Source organism: Ambystoma mexicanum, chromosome 3q (genome assembly GCF_040938575.1).
Source record: "Ambystoma mexicanum isolate Mex_15411 chromosome 3q, UKY_AmexF1_1, whole genome shotgun sequence".
NCBI classification, from domain to species: domain Eukaryota; kingdom Metazoa; phylum Chordata; class Amphibia; order Caudata; family Ambystomatidae; genus Ambystoma; species Ambystoma mexicanum.
In genome coordinates, this window is record NC_090926.1 from 904,848,985 (window position 1) to 904,865,372 (window position 16,388).

General features: G+C 44.9%; 1 protein-coding gene across 2 annotated transcripts in view; it reads left to right on the top strand.

The window, feature by feature from the left end:
- CEP112 (centrosomal protein 112) overlaps positions 1-16,388 on the top strand; it is a 3,147,769-nt gene that overhangs the window by 939,736 nt on the left and 2,191,645 nt on the right. For both annotated transcript variants that reach the window (XR_011305153.1, XM_069655053.1), the window contains exons 15-16: positions 3,331-3,423; positions 4,691-4,750. Coding sequence is in view for 1 of the 2 variants with exons in the window: in XM_069655053.1 (XP_069511154.1) it covers positions 3,331-3,423; positions 4,691-4,750 (153 nt within the window). In the remaining variant the exon portion in view is untranslated. The remainder of the gene's footprint in view (positions 1-3,330; positions 3,424-4,690; positions 4,751-16,388) is intronic.

The following is a 16,388-nucleotide window of genomic DNA, read 5'->3' on the forward strand; positions in this document are numbered from 1 at the left end:
TTAACCAGACGAATCACCGTCCATAATCTCGGTCAGCTCCCTTTGCTAAAGCTTACGGGGATACCATCATCTATGACTCGAGCTAGAATGCCCAACTCACAGGAAATCCACTATTGACACAACATCTGTCATCTGTGCCCTTACGTCAGTAGTCTAGGTTATCAACCAGAACCTTTTACCTCAAGACCGAATGTACCCTAACCACAGAAATTACATTTACCTCTGCTCCTTTCCCTACTAAGCTTGACAATACTCGACACTACTAGATGATACTCAACAATACTTGATACTACCCTCGCACCCCCATTACTTTCCCTCTCCCCTTAGTTGCTGTGTGACTGGGTCAATACTTACACTCTGTGATCGGCTGCCGAGTCTCCCAAAGCTGCCACGCCACCTTTCTGGTCTACTGGACTCCTCAGGGACCACGGGCAGGATATTTCCAAGCTGGCTGCGGACGGCCTTTGCACAGGGTGCGCTTTCCACGTCTTTGCGAAACCTGTGAAGTGTCCCATAGCCCTCCAGGTACTGTGGCGGGAGAGGCGGCCTTGTCTAGCCTAACTGACCTCTGCTGCCAACTTGTTGGTGAGAAAACCCTATACCAGAGGGCTGGGGATGACTATGAGCTTACCCGTCTGGCTCCCAGGGGGCTAAACAACCCTTTCCCCAGAATAAATGGAGGGCTGAGCCAAGGGCAAGTTAGAACTGTCATTTATTACAAAACCTGACGGGGACCATACAGGACAATCGCGATTCCCCAGTAATTCTCAATTTCACAAGTTGCGCTTCACAGTTTTTTATACCAACTGGCATCATCGCCTGGGCCCTCCCCCAAAAACCCATCTCTCTTTCTGGTTGGGGGCTCAGAGTAGTATATCCTATGGATCCCCTATAGGGATCTTAGTTGATTGGCCTGCCCATGTCAGGTGGCTAGTCTACCCCTTCCCATTGAAACTATCAATTACATTGTTGCAGGTCCGCAGACTTGCGATTGGCCCTGGTCCTCTGCTATCCATCCCTGGATCTCCGTCTCCTAATTGGTTGAACTGGTCTCTCTAGGCCTGAGACCCAGTTTGGTTCTCAGCCCTCTGTGCATGTGCATGATGTGAAGTGACTATGTGTCCCAAATGTATCTGGTAGTAACACCACCTTTGCCTATGAGAGTGTGCTCCACTTTACAACATTTGTTTCACTTCTCATCTGGGTTGCTGAGAATGGCTCATCTTCCCACCACAGATGAATACCCATTGTCTAGTTTGGCTGCATCACGTGGTTGGGGACCACAAAATCAAGCTCTTTGGGTCTGCAATAATGAGGATGTATTCTGTTTTTCTGCAGATGGCCTCTTGTCATTTGGAGCTTGGAATGCGCTTGATTATCTCTGACCTTGACTGTGAGCTCAGTCTTCCCGCTTCATGCAGACAGAGTCTGTTTCCCTTTTCTGGTGTCCTACAGCTTAAGGCCTTCTGTGATTTTCATTAGACTTATAATATGATTTCTACATACTGACATTGCGCTGTGTTTCCTATAGGTTTGTCGTACGTGGTCCTACCAGGCTCCATATATACTCCTGTAGTTCCATAGGGTTAATTACTATAAGCATCTGCAAGCTTGCTCAGGATCTCTTGTTGCCTTGAGTTTAACATTGCTGCATTTGGATAATGAGAAAAATAATAAAAGCTTTGACAGTATGTATATCTATCTGTCCCGTATTCGCTGAACTGTGTAAGCATGTTCTTTGTGTATGAATGTTTGTGTAAACTGTGCATGGTTTCGAGTGTTCTTCATGGCTAACGCAGCTATGTTGTAATGTCACTAATGACGTCAGCACAATCGCTTCGTGGCATTTGATTGATACAGTCTATTATGGTGTTTGGATCCATGATCACTGTTGAGTCACCTGTATCCGTGAGGATATGCACTGGATAAGGTTGGAATGGCTGTCTGAGGGCATACCTCTCTGCATATGTGCCATTCAGTTGTGCACTTGGGGGGGGGTTGTCCGAATAATGAGTGACTTTGGGTGTTCTTGACTCTTCGGGCCTTCATGTTCAGGGGGTGAGGAGTGGCATTCCTGGGACCCTCTCTTCGGTTGTTTTGGCATGGCGGATTATAAGTGACAGGCTATATCACTGGTGGTATATTAGAGTGGGAGAGTATCATATAAGTATATTATCAGCAAGCATTACATCGGCAAATCTCACAATGGTAAAACATCTGTGGCAAAATCTCACAGCGGAAAAATCTTGCAATGGTACAATCTTTATTTTGATATGGTTTTAAATCAAAACCATACACAAATAATAGTGAATACCTTCACAATAATTTCATAGCAAAATCACAAAATAAAAAAAAATACATTATCTTAAAATCACAAAATATTAAGACCAAGAACTACATATATAGACAATAAGGTAACATGTACATTTCCAACAGTTCCTAAAGTTTTGGTAAAATACACAATGCCATGAACTCTCAGTGGGGTCTCACAGTAGCAGAATCTCACTTAAGTATCACAGTGGCCACATTTCTCAGTAGAAAATCTCAAAGTAGCAAGATCTCACAGTGGTAAAACCAGGTGGTGGTAAAATCACGCAATGGCATGAACTCACAGTGGTAGGGTCACACAGTGGTACCATCTCAGTGTGGTAGAAGGCTCGCAGTGGTAAAGTCTCACTGTGGAAAAATCTCACAGTGGCAAGATCTGTAGGAAACTTTGAAAATCAATACATCGATGTATCCATGCTTGATGCTTAGCTACTGATTGGGTTTGAGTTTTACCTCTTTGTATAGTTGTACAGCAGATCCATGTTTTGCTACTTTTTATTGACCTAACAGAAAATACTATGGAGAGATGGAACAAAGCATTAGCTTTCGAATTCCCAGAGACTTCTTCATCACTTGTTGCAGAATTAAATGATTAGTAAAAGAAACCCACAGCGCAGATTATTCCCAACACAAGCAAAGAAAGGGGCAGTTTCTTATCTAAAATACCATAAACCTCCTGGAAGCAAGGAACATGCAATGGTTTGGAAACCATACAGATTCTTAAAGTTGCAATTAATTTTTATTAAAAAGAAAAACACATCGTTTTCACGTGTAATGGCTGAGTTATGCCCAGGCAGACTTGCGGTGGTTCCCACTGGTTTCCTAAAATGAGTGACGTTCAGAGAGAGTCACGGAAATACTTAGAAACATTTTGATTCTTTCACGTTGTTCATATCTTACACCTGCTGTTGTGGAATATACTTGTGTGTAGCAAAAGGTGACGGTGTGAGTTTGGTGCGTGAGCACTCAATGCAGATTTCCTCTCTATTGCCCCTGCCACAGGCCTCCGAAGTGATTAAGGAACTGGAACAGTGCGTCTCCCAATTAAAGCAACAGCTCCGGGACTCGGAACTTCAAAGGCAGCACCAGCTCAGGGTAAGGCCGCACCTTGTCTGCTGGAAAGTGCTCTATGGAAAGTGATTTATGGGCACCCGCAGAAGGGCTCTAAATCGCACAGTACTTCAGATCTATTGTCGGAGAGAGGAGCATCCATTGTGGGCGTGGCCAGAAGCGGGTGGGGGAGGAGGGATAACCTATGTTTCGTGTCTGACGTTTCCGAATGATGTCTGAACTTTGAAGTGGTTGAAGTGTGTATTGGGTGTGCAAATGGGTTAAACGTATAAATGTATTTAATCTATATGCGTCCACCTCATGTAAATAAGTGAATTCCGTTCCAAAAAGAAACTTTCAAAACCACCCAATGTATTACATGTTCCAGAATGTGGACCCGAGCAATAGCAGTGTTATTTGTGCGCAATGATGCAAACAATACGTAATGCAACGTATGTGGGCAAATGACTGAATGCCACTGTCACCCAACGTTATCATTGCTGTGCTTTGCTTTGGAAATCAAGGGCATTCGGTCCGATTTTTCAGTTTGAACTTTATCGACTGCAACTCCCAGAGAGAACTCGTTTGCTTAATGTTAGCCCAGACATGGAAATGTGGTGCCTTGTTGGCATGGAGTCATTTGACCTCCCCGAACTTGCGGCATGCGCACCACAAACCTTCTACAATTCTGTTTCCTATTGTCGTTGATTTCGCCTTAATAACGGAGTTACATAATATTAACACCACTGGTTACTGCAGTGCTTAGAAGTGAGATATAGGCAACAAGCAGTGCTTTATAGAACGTGCTAATTTTTCTGTTGAGTAATGGACACGGTTTTAAGATACAGCACAGATAACACGCTGATATGGAGCTTGTTGGCTCTACTCTCAGTTCCTACGACCAGCCCTTCCGGCTCTGAACATACACTTCCCACTCCTGTACAGAGACCACATCCTTGTCCTGCTCATTGCTCGCCAGGTCCATTGCACTACATCGCATACGCTCAGTTCCATAGCACTTAAGGCATGTATGCTGCTTCAGAGTATTTAAGGACAACATTAGAACCCCTCGCTTGATGCAAATCGTTCTGTTAAATTTAGAACCTACAATGAAATGTCACCGTGTACACATGAAAGGCGCTCAAGTCCACAGCTACGCATATCGTCCGACTCTTGTCAAAGAATCGCTTCCCTTCAGAAAGCCTGTACCTCTCCTTGCCATCGTGTTTCTTCTTGTGGCCTGTTCAGAGATGTAGTAAATCATGACGTTTGTACTCGAGATACTCAGCCTAATGTAAATGCTATGTTACAGGAAAAAGAAAGCAAGTTTCAGCAGGAGCTGCTTCATCAGGAACGCCTTCATGAAAAAAAGGTAAACGAGTAGCACTAAGTGGCCACACTATACTTTTCACCTTTAAACATTTTCAAAATAAGTAAATAGTTTCAATATTTCAAACTGATTGGAAAATCCGAGGATGGTGTTGCGAGCCTCTGTTGTACAAGTGTATCCTCTGGGTGACGGAGGAGCCTGGGAAGAGGAGGATGGTGATGTTGGAGATTACGGTCAGTCTGTACATGGAGTAAGGTGGGAGAGCTTTGCGATTTGTAATTGGTTATTTATAACGCGCTTAATACCTAGAGGTTTTTAAGCGCGGAGCCGGGATCGAACCTATGTTGCTCCGCATTGTCTTGCTTCGTAGGCGAGGAAAAGTTAAGGGTTCTCTGGAACAGCACTCAATGCTTGCATTGATATCATGACATAGTATTTGTGCCTTTCTTGTTCCACCACAATATGCTAACACCCTGTCATAGGATACCGCAGCCAGTAACGGGCCATTCCGATGGATGTGTGTGTGTGTATGTGCGTGTGCCCTCACTTTCTGCTCCTGGTAAATAACTGGGTGTTGTGACGAATCGTGGGATCATGTCACTTCTGCCAATAGGGATCCCTTCTCTGTGAGGCTAGGGATGGGAGGCCACTACCCAATATTTCCCCTTGTGTGGTATAAAGAGGGAGGACGACACAGAGGTACTTCCCTCATGGGGATGGTGACTCCCATTCCAAGGTTGAACTTCCAAACCCTCTTACCTTGAGTCCCCTAAATCTCTGAGATCTGTAAGGCGAGACACTGACTATACCACAGTATGGTATTGGGACACTTCTCCTTTTCTTTGTATAAAACCTAATTCATTGTTTTAGGAAATACTGTGAAGAAGATTACATGAGTTATACAAACTACTCTTTCATGAGACTTCCTAAGTAATGAGAAGAGGTGGTCTCTAGTAGGTCTGAAGAGTGTATCATTGATCTAGCGAAGGGACCTTGATATTGCGCTGGAGAGGACCCAGCTGTTCTAGGGCTAATTCTCCTTCTATGGCTAATTTCCCTTACTTAGTGAGTCCCTCAGCAGCTTTGCTGGATTTTTGGAGTTTATTTTTTCCACTGGGTAAGAGTGTGAGCTTTCCCCCCCACTCTTACCTGTATTTTGCCATGTGTATTTAATCTGTTTTGTGATTGTGGACTCTGGAGTACACCAGCCCCCCTCTTTTGTGTGTTACAGAGCACCTTCAGTGCAGTGACACAGGGTTGTCTTTTAGACTTCCCACCAACTCCATTTCTGGGGCTGACTACTGTCCCCCAGAAAAGGGTAAAGTTGCCATTAACTTTACATAGGCATTTAACCACAGATCCAGTACACTCCATTTTACATGGAGTATTGGAAAGGGTTGATTCTTAGCCCTTTTTATCTGTACCTCTTGGAGCATTGTTTCGCTCCCTTAAAGGAATGGTTCGGCCCAAAAATGTTATTGCCCCAAAAGATGGGCAATAATAAAACAAATATACATGCACTTTTGTTTTGTTAAGTTCCTATGTAAAATTTTAAGTAATTCAAGCTCAAAAATTGGAAAAGCAAGCACATGGGCGCATCCATTTTGTGAAATGGATGCCCGCCTGTGCTGGCTTTTGCGGCATTAATGAAGGAAAAGCCAGCCAGCTGTAGTAAACAAAAGCTACCACTGGGTGGCTTTTCCTTCATTGGTGCCGGGACTCGGAGGATGCGGACCGGAGACTACAGGCACAAAAGTTGCAACTGAATCTCGGTAAGTGCTTTTTATTTTTTTTAAAAAATAAGCACTAGCTGCGTTTTTTTTTCTAAGTTTTCCAGGCTGGAGGAGCCACAGCTTTAAAAACGTTGTATTTATGTTTGCGGTAGCTTTTGAAGCTACCACAAACATAAATACAACGTTATTGTGTTTGAAAACGCTGCAGTTTTTCTTTCTAAGTTTCTCAGGCTCCTCCTCCTCTTGTGCTTGCTTTTTCAATTTTTGAGCTTGAATTGCTCAAAATTTTACATAGGAACTTAAAAAAAAAAAGTGCGAGTATATTTGTTTTATTATTGCCCATCTTTTTGGGCACTAAAAAATTTTGGGCGAACCGTTCCTTTAACATTAAGACTTGGCTGGTGGCAGTGGTACCTACCCTAATTTTCCTACCGCGATTATATTATATAACATGGTATTGTTTTAGGCTGTTTTAGTAGCCTCGACTTTAAACCTGCTAGTCCAAATACTTTATATTTCGGCTCTGGTTGGGTTTAATCACCATTTCTTTTTGTTAACATCCTTCTTGGGTCTTTCTTTGGGCGGCAAACCAGGTTTGCCTCCTTTGTTCGCTGAACTTTGGCGGGCTTCTGACCAGAAGCCCTCCTTTGGCATCTGGTTGTCTAGGTGGGCTGAATGTGAGGGAGGGGTGTAGTCACCCCCTGCACAGGGTCTCCTTGGAGACCCAAGTCGCACTTTGTGTTGATTGGCTGAGGTGGTTGTCCGGGCTGGACATCCCCCCTGCTGAGTGATTGACAGCCAGGCTGAGTGTATGGGGGATTTTGGCATAAAAGGCAGGACTCTTGAGCTAGAAGGCAGAGTCGCCTCTGGAACTACAAGGAACCGAAGAGAAGCGGAGAAAAAGACGGGTGCTGCAACCCCGAGTCCCGGTGAAGCCCTGCTGCAGTCCTGAGCTATCTACCCCTTCAACGACTAAGAGAAGATCCAGTCCGGAGTCTTCTTCCCTTGAGGCTGGTGGGATCAACCAGCTCGTCTTTTCTTCAGACAGAGAATCCTCTCCTGGGTCGAAATCACTGCTGTGCTGTAGTGGTCTGGATATCCATCAGAAGAGCCCTCTCCTGATTTAAAGGAGCGCACCTTTTATTCATCGTTGTCTTTTTCGCTTCTGCTGGCCTCATCCCTGGGTAGTGCAGATCGCTCCAGAGTCGTCCTTCTTGTCCCCACGACTGAAGCTGAACTAACTGTGAGTCTGCAGGAACTACTAGGAACAACTGCCGTGGCTCCAGCTTTTCTCCAACGGAATAAGGTACTGTGCACACTTGGCCATTCTCTCCGTCTGACCAGCCGGAATCGGGGTGAACCCTTTTCCTCCACGAAGATTTGTTCTTTCTTCCCTCCCTCCTATAACTTTTCCTTCCGTTTGACAATCTTTACGAACTCTTGGCATCTCGAATCTCGAACTGTTCAACGTGTGATCGTCGGCAACTGAGCATCTGCTCCATTGACACTGGTGCTGACCTATTAACTTTAATCTGTATCTTTGAATACGTTCTCGAGTCTCCTGGCCTTGAAAAAGTATTGCCTATGATTTTTATTCACTTTTCCCTTGTTTGAATTTCTTAAGTAGAAAATGTGTTTTAACTTTGTGAGCATTTCTATCCGCGGGTACGCGTTAGTATCGCAACACCGGTCTGTCAAATCCTAATGTACTTACCATGAATTTACTGGAACAAGTGGAATTTGTTGTATAGTGTATTTTACGTGTGGTTTCGATTTTATAGAAGTGTTGTGTTTTATAATAGATGGTTTAAAAATAAATGTACTTATATTTTTTACCTGAAACCTTGAGTCAGTGTTGCTTGAGTCACAGTAATTGTGGTCCTTTGTGTAATCTCTACTACTGCTCATTTACTCTTGAGATAAGTCTGGCTGCTCCGCTACTGCTACCACTTTAACAGTGTAGTACAGGCTTGTACCAAAGGTGAACTTGTATTACCACTTGTAGTCTTAATTGAGTGTAGTGGTCCCTACGGGCACTGCCCAGGATTCTGCCTAACACTGGTGTACAGCGGTGAGGATTTGGAAGTATAGTGATTACACTCAGAGTGCTGCTATTGCTTTGGGTCAACTAACCACAAGGCTAAACACCACTAATTCTATTAACTAAGAAATCATGTCAAATATGGAAAGCTACACTGAAGAGGGTCTCTTAAACTACACTGCTGAGGTTTTGAGACCCATGTGTAGGAAGAGGAGCCTCTCTGGTAAAGGAACAAACATCTGAACTAGTTGCTAAGTTATTGGGAAAACAAAGTCTGGAGAGTGGGTCAGAAGGGCCTACCCCTCCAGCAAATGTGGATACTGATGTTTCTGATTCTGAGAGTGTTGAAGAAGTAGATAACCCTTTGTTAGGAGTTCCTACCAACCCCTTGCCTGCTCAGCAACCGCAACTTCTGTCCACAGGGACCCCCACAGGTCTTATACTTACTCCTGAGTTTATTGCACTAGAGAAAATAAGACTTGAGTTAGAAGTGAAACGTATTGATGCAAAAACCGCCATGAAACATCAAGAGTTAAGGCTCAGAGAAATGGACTTGAACCATGAACTAGAAATGAAGAAATTGTCTTTAGAAAATGCTTCTCTCCCAGAGTCTTCTAGGTCTTCCAGCCCTAAGAGACCCCGAAAGCCAAAGGAAATGATTGGTATATATGAGACTAAACTTGATGTTTTGGATTGGTTAGCAATGTTTTAGTACAATCATGGGATTTGAGGTATCTCAGGAAATCAGTTGATTCCTTGGCTTTTCTCTAGGCTTCCCCCTGTTGAAAATTATGCTGTAATGGAGTTGGGGGGGAGGAGGATAAACAGCATTATGAGTGTGTGAAGCTAGCATTAATAGCTAGATTTGGGAAGACCGCTTCCCGGTACCTTAAGAGGTTTAGAACCCTCAAAAAGCATGATGCTACCCCTTGGGCTACCTGGGTGTGTGAATGTTTGAAAAACTTAGATGGTTGGGTTAAGGGTTACAAAGTAAACTCTTATGAAGATTTGAGGAATCTTGTAATCTTGGAGTCTATTTTTTATGTCTGCTCCCCTGAGCTTAGACAACATTTGGCTGATTCCAAGGAGATAGATCCTAAGAGGTTAGCTAAGGCTGCTGACTTGTGGGTTGCCAACAGGGCTACTCACAAGGATTCTGGGGCAACTTAGAAGGATGATGAGGGAAAGCAGCCAAAGAAAGACAACAAGGAGAATTCCAATAATTCCAATCCAAAAGAGGGCCCCAAACATAACCAGGGTAAGCCACAAGGGATACCGAATCAGGCTAGTGTACCATCTGGTCCCAAACCAGATGGAGGTCAGAACAAACCCTTATTCAATAGAGCATTTGGTAAATGCTTTGTTTGTGGGTCAACTGACCATGTGAAAGGAGATCCCAGATGTAAGGTTAAACCTTCAGGGGTCCACGCTGTCTCCTTAGCCTTCTCCCAGGTGGATGAAGTACTTATTGTAAGTGGAAACTTCCAGTTACTAGCTGATGAGCCCATGCGAGTCTCAGCTAGCGTTTCTTTAGTGTCCTTGGGTCTTTGGGAACAACAGAACTTAGATGTCTATAACTCATTACCAGATAATACTAAAGAGTATTACAAAGATAGTGTTCTTGTGAATGGTCAGGAAACTCCTGCCATCAGAGACACTGGAGCCAGCATAACTGTGGTTGATGAATGTTTTTTCAAGGTGGAGGATGTTGCTAAGGCACCCAAAAACCTAACCAAGTTAGCTGGAGGCCCTGTGCAAATGGTTCCCCAGTTAACAGCTCTCATCCAGTGTAATGACATGACTGTCAGAATACCTGTATAACGTACCTGGGAGGGTCCTGCTGCGTAATGATCTTAAAACTCTTGGAGTTGTGTCTAGTACCCCCAGGCCCCCCAGCAGAAGGAAGCAGGAGCTCACAAGGTCTGCAAGGGAGAGAACCTTGAGAGGCTCTCCTGGGGATATGATAGAGGAAACTATCACCCCAAGTCCACAGGACGGACTTACTGCTATTGCAGGACAGAAAGAGACAAAAGGGAAACCCAAGTCTGCCTGCAAGAAACCAGCAAGCACTCCTGTGCCCAGAAGGACATCTCCAAGACTGTCCAAAGTAACATCAGTGACTGCTCCACCAGCAGAGGCTGAGTGTGAGGAGCAACCCTGCATGGTTCAACTAGATACTGAGGAATCAGATCTAGAAGAAGATCTTTCTCTGGTTGAAGATCTTGACCTAGTTGACCGTCCTGAGCTGCAGTCTTTACTGGCAGAAGGTGGACCCAACAGGGCAGATTTCAGCAGAGGACAAAGAGAGTGTCCTACTCTCGAAGTTCTTCGCCTAAAGGCAGCTTCTCAGCTCAATGGGACTGAGCCTGGAAAGTATAGGTTGCACTGGGAAGATGGCCTCTTCTACAGTGAACCAACTGAGTCAACCCCTGGAGACTGCAAAATACTTGTATAACCTCTAGTGAACCAACTCCAGTTTCTGCAGTTAGCCCACAAGATACCTTTGGCTGGTCACTTGAGTTTTAAGAAGACCAAGGAAAGGCTCTCTTTACTTCTACTGGCCTAAGATGGGTTCAGAAGTAGACAAATTCTGCAGGAGCTGCCACACTTGCCAAACCTCTGGCAAGAGTGGAACCAAGAATGTGGCAACCCTAGTGCCTCTCCCAGTGGTGGGAGTTCCTTTTGATAGGGTCAGGATTGACATTGTTGGTCCTCTTGGTCATTCTCCTTGACTTAGTTGGTCCTCTTGGTCATTCTCCTTGACATAAGCACAGCATTTGATCTCCTTGATCATAAACTGATCCAACAGGCTTTGGAAAAGGTTGCTAATTGCTCAAAGGAGGCAATCAGCTGGCTAACCTCATTCTTAGCTGATAGGAAAACCAAGATGCACTGGGGAGATACATTTTCCTACGAAACAGACCTCTTTTGCGGCGTGCCACACGGAGCTAGTCTATCGCCACTACTCTTTAATTTATACCTACGGTTTCTCTGTGAAGTTCTTGATAACATCAATCCCTACTTTTCTAACTACTCTGACGATACCCAGTTGGTAGTGGATTTATTTGGTGACTATATGAAAGACAGTGACACAGTTAAGGCTCTGTATAATACCATCGAATCCTGGATGGATCACAATTAGATGTGCCTTAACAGCAATATAAACAAGCTTATGGTCTTTGGGTCTCACCAAGCTCGGGCTAAACTTAACCCCCCAATACGAGTCCTGGGTAAGGTTAAAAACACTGAGAATGATATTGGAAGCCTCTGAGTGCTGAAGCCCAGGCCCTATATGCTCATACTACCTCAGGCTCCTAAGAGCTATCAAACCCGAACTGAGCAAAGAGAACTGCGCTATCATAGCTAGAGAAATCATACTTTCACGATGTTGTGTCTTGACTGTTGTGTAGTCAGAAGAGTCCTCTGTCAACAAGTGCCGCACAGAGAGAATCTAAATCACTATCTGTACAACCTTTGAGGCCACAGGTGGGAGATGATCTTCTGGAACCGTGGGCCTCTGGGCACCCCGAACCACTGTAAATAAAGCACCGGTTAAGTAGCAAGCCTAAGACAGCAATAACAAACCAGACAACAAGGAAGTGGAACGGTCTTACCAATAAGTGGCCGTGGAGTATCTGCTGCACCTATAGAGGAGGTTCCGGGACCCACAAGTCTGTTTCCTTTTCCAGGGCAATAGATGACACTGAGCTGCGTGTGCCGGGCCCACCTGCTGCCAGAATCCAGACAAGGAAGCTGAGCGGGACGTAGTACCAAAGGGTTAAGAAAGTAGAATGTTCAGAAGGCAGTCCGTGAATCGTAACAAGGAATCCAATGAAGCAAGAGCCAGAAGCCAGGGGAAATCCGATAGCAGTCCGTAGAGTAATCCGAGGTCAGTGTCCAAGTAGTCCGTAGGAATAACTGTAGCGCCGAACAGGTGTCCAAATAAACAGCTGTGAAGCACCGAAGTGTTGTGATGCGGCTGTTTAAATACCGGCGCTGCCTATTACCTTCCGGTCACATGAGTCACAACCAAATCACGTGAGCGTAACTTAGAAACACGTGAGGGGGAGATGCTGCTCATGTCACGCGGAAGAAGCTGGTCTCGCAGTTGCCAAGGGACAAGCCAATGGAACGTGCGTCTCCGCGAGTAAGCAGCATGTCGAACCATGCGCAGTGGCGCACGGGGACTTGGGGAAAGCACAAGTGAGTCCCGGAACTGGGCAAGAAGACGGGATGGAATGGAGGTGCGAGGACGGGCAGGGGGAACACTAGGAACACTAGGAACACTGAGGGGTGAGTGTGTGGAGTGCGTGACACACGACTGGACTACGGGAATACACTTATGCTAGGTGCTAACAAACACTGCTTTGCAAAATATCAGCAAATTCAGAACAATGCTGTCAGAATTGTCAAACAAAAATCAAAGACAGAATACATCAGCAACGCTAGCAGGGATCTGCACTGGTTGAAGGTGGAAGATGGGTACAGTTCAAAGCGATGACACTGGTCCATAAATTTCTCCACAGGAAAGCTCCTGCTTACCTTAAATCAAAGATCACCGGTTACGTACCAGGATGCGCATTGAGAAAAGGAACATTGGGCCAAATTGTCATGGCCCCATAAAATAAAAGAGATCCAATGGCCTGGGCAAATCGTTTCCCACATCTGCGGCATCCAAATGTAACAAGCTACCATTAAATCTGAGGCTAGAGTCTACATTTTCCATATTCAGAAAAGAAAAAATTGAAAACACACCTCTAAGTAAATCCCAACAATGACCCACGTTCTGGGCAGGTAGCTTTTCTTTCTCGGCTAGGCCAGGTGTCTCGTCCCCATGTACGTCTCTCGATCCAGTGTCTTTTTATTGTGCCCTGATGCCTGCGGGATTTCGGCGCAGTACAAACAAATAAATAAGTACATGCTGTAGATGGTGTCTCTAGGGGTCACTCCATGGTTAAATCGGGCTCTGACCCTACAGTTCCATTTCCACTTTGATCTGTTAATCAGAAATGTCACAAATGGCAAAAGATCACCAACCCTAAATCATTTAATGTCTTTTATACCGAGCACAACGGCGAAAATGTGGCAGCCAGACCATGGTGTGAGCAGGGGTTAAAAGATAAGTGTCAAGAATAGCAGGAAACGAGAGGAAATGAACGCATAAATATGTATAAGTATAGTGATCTTGCAATATTGGCACCTTGGGCTTCAGGGTTGGGGGTGGGGGCAGTTGGCCCTCCAACCAATTAGGGGGGCCAGGCAGCCTTCCAGCCAATCAAGAAGCTTGGAACGCAGGCTGTGCCTCCCGTCACCCCACTTACCTGAAGCTGCCGGTCCCTCGGAGGTGTCAGGAACACACTGTGTTCTAGGCACTTCCCACACTGTGACAAGGGCAGCCATGGAAAGGGAGATGGGACTATGTGTGGTTACTTTCTCCTTTCTCCCTTGTCCATGGCAGCCATGTTGGTTTGTAGTTTTTTTTAAGTTGAAAAACTGCAACAGCTCCATTTCTCAACAAAAGAAAAACTATTAGCACCCTGGAAAAACATGCTGGGAGGCTAGTAACAGTAAACTCTTCTTTGGACTGTGGGCTTTACTGTGTCTGGTAATAGCCGGGCTAACCCTGACCTAGTAAAGCCTCCTCCAATTGCGGTTTATTGCGTAATTAATGGTCACATACCCTCAGCCCCATATGACATGCGTGATTACGTATGAAGGTGCAAGTCCTGCAGAGACAAGATTTCTGTGGACTATACCTGTCATTTTTGCTTTCCCATTTAGGAAAAGTAAAAGTCCCTGAATTTCAAGAAAAAACAGTACTGTGTGACTTTCTCACACCTGGCATGAGGTGTGATATACTTGTATTCAGAAGTTGTTTGTGTCTCCTATCCTTCAGGTAACTTCCAAAGTGCATGTGTCCCAACGGTCTTCTTGGATGTTTACACTGTATAGAACTCTAATTGAGCAATCAAAGGGAAACCTAGGGCTTTATGTGGGCTGTGGCTAGCTGTGGCAAAGCCCCAGCAGTCTCGAAAAAGTGCGGGTAAACCGGGGCTCTGCGGGGGCTCACATAAGCCCCTCACTAGCCCTAGCCAACATTCAGCAATTGAGAACGCATGACGCTCCAAGCTGTAGGTGTGATGCTTGTACATCTATTTGGTGGGGGAGGCTTTGAAAGAGAAATGGTTCATCTCTCTTTCAGCTCCTCCCCACTGAATAGTTGCTGTTGATCGGCTGCTTCCATCCAAAGTCTGCCTGAAGTGCGTGCGCCGCTACAACTACAAATAAAGGGAGAAGTGTCACGATTAATTGGGTGGTCACCCTCAACTGAGTTAGTTCCCCTCCACAAACCCCCCCAAGCAAGGTGACGCGCAAAAAAAACGCTTATACAGATTCAACTTAAGTGACGCCTCCCACTTATTTCGCACCACCCCGACAAATACCCTATTTACCACCAATGAGCTAGGAACCAGGCTGGTGTATATTAAGAATATATATTTATTTAAGGTTTGACAACATTTTATAACGACCAAACATCCGCTACCCATGCTGTGGCACTACCCAATATCACAAATTCAAATTTCTTGCATCAATTCACTAACATAGGTTTAACGGACCTTCAGTTGCGATATGACGCAGGTAAGCCTTTGAAGTTGGCAGTCACAATGTTCATCAGATTTCTTGCAAATGAACCAATAGGAAACATACAAAGCACACAGTGATTGTTCTGTTTGGAACAATGCTCCTTTCTCCCAGCAACCCCCACGCTTCAGGCATCAATTAGATATGGCTCCTCTGGTCTGAAGGCAAGGTACAAGGGGTCAGAATACAGTAGCAAAATCATTTGAGGTTTTTATTTGAAAGTCAAGAAAGGAACTCAATGGGAAAATCGTATTGTGCTTTTTACTTGCATGCAATTCAGGGCTTTGGGGAAATCGTTTTGGGATGCAAGTAAATAAATGGGATATTTATTTTTGCACCCTCTACATTCACTTGAATAACAGTGTTTTGGGGTTACTTATTTTGGTATTATAATGGACACCCCTCTTTGGTACATAAGACCGGGTTTTCAGAAAGGTAGTCATCCAAGTACTTTGTCTATACCGGCTCTACCACACTGGGCACTAACTTTGTTAGTTTCAGATTCTAACAACACTCATCCTGTGATGTTGTATATGGGAATTCATTGACTTCAATTCATTGCGCTAAGGATCTACACAGCTTCCCCCACCCGACAATTTAATAAAAAGGATTAAGCCAGGCAGTTCCCAACACAATTGAGTTTAAATGGATGGGGTGATTTTCTATAATGGAATTAATTTGAATTGGATTTAATACAATGTGCCAAGGGGAGTCCCAAGTACCATCCCCTTACCGCTTTGCGAGCTGCAGATTAAGGCTGGCAGATTCTCCCCCCCCACACACTTTTGTTGGCATTTCAGCTTAATCTACGTACATGGGAGACCTTAGTTATGTGGCACCCAGGGAAACCGCAGGGATCCTCTGAGGACTGTACAGATCTGGTCAAAGGCTTCGGTCAAGGGTAGTCCCCAGCACCCAGACTTCCCCTGGTTCCTCAAATGGCAGGCCCAACTAGCTTCTAGATTTCCAAGTCTCTGTCTCCCCTGCAATGTTTAAGGCCTTGGTAGCTCTTCCTGTCCCTCTGCTAGTTATTTGCAAGAGTCCAGAAAGAAGTGGGCTACCTCCAGCAATGGAGGGGGTAAGTCAAGGTAAAAATCAAAATTCCAAATTAAAGGTCCCAAAAGTCAAAGAAAGATCAGCAAGTCAGTCCCTCTCAGATAGAAAACTGAGCTCCTATAGGACTGGTGACACTCCATAATTATCATATTTCCTACGCTACGGATTGGCCAGTTTTCTCTCTTCGCCTGCCACCAAGAGACGCCCA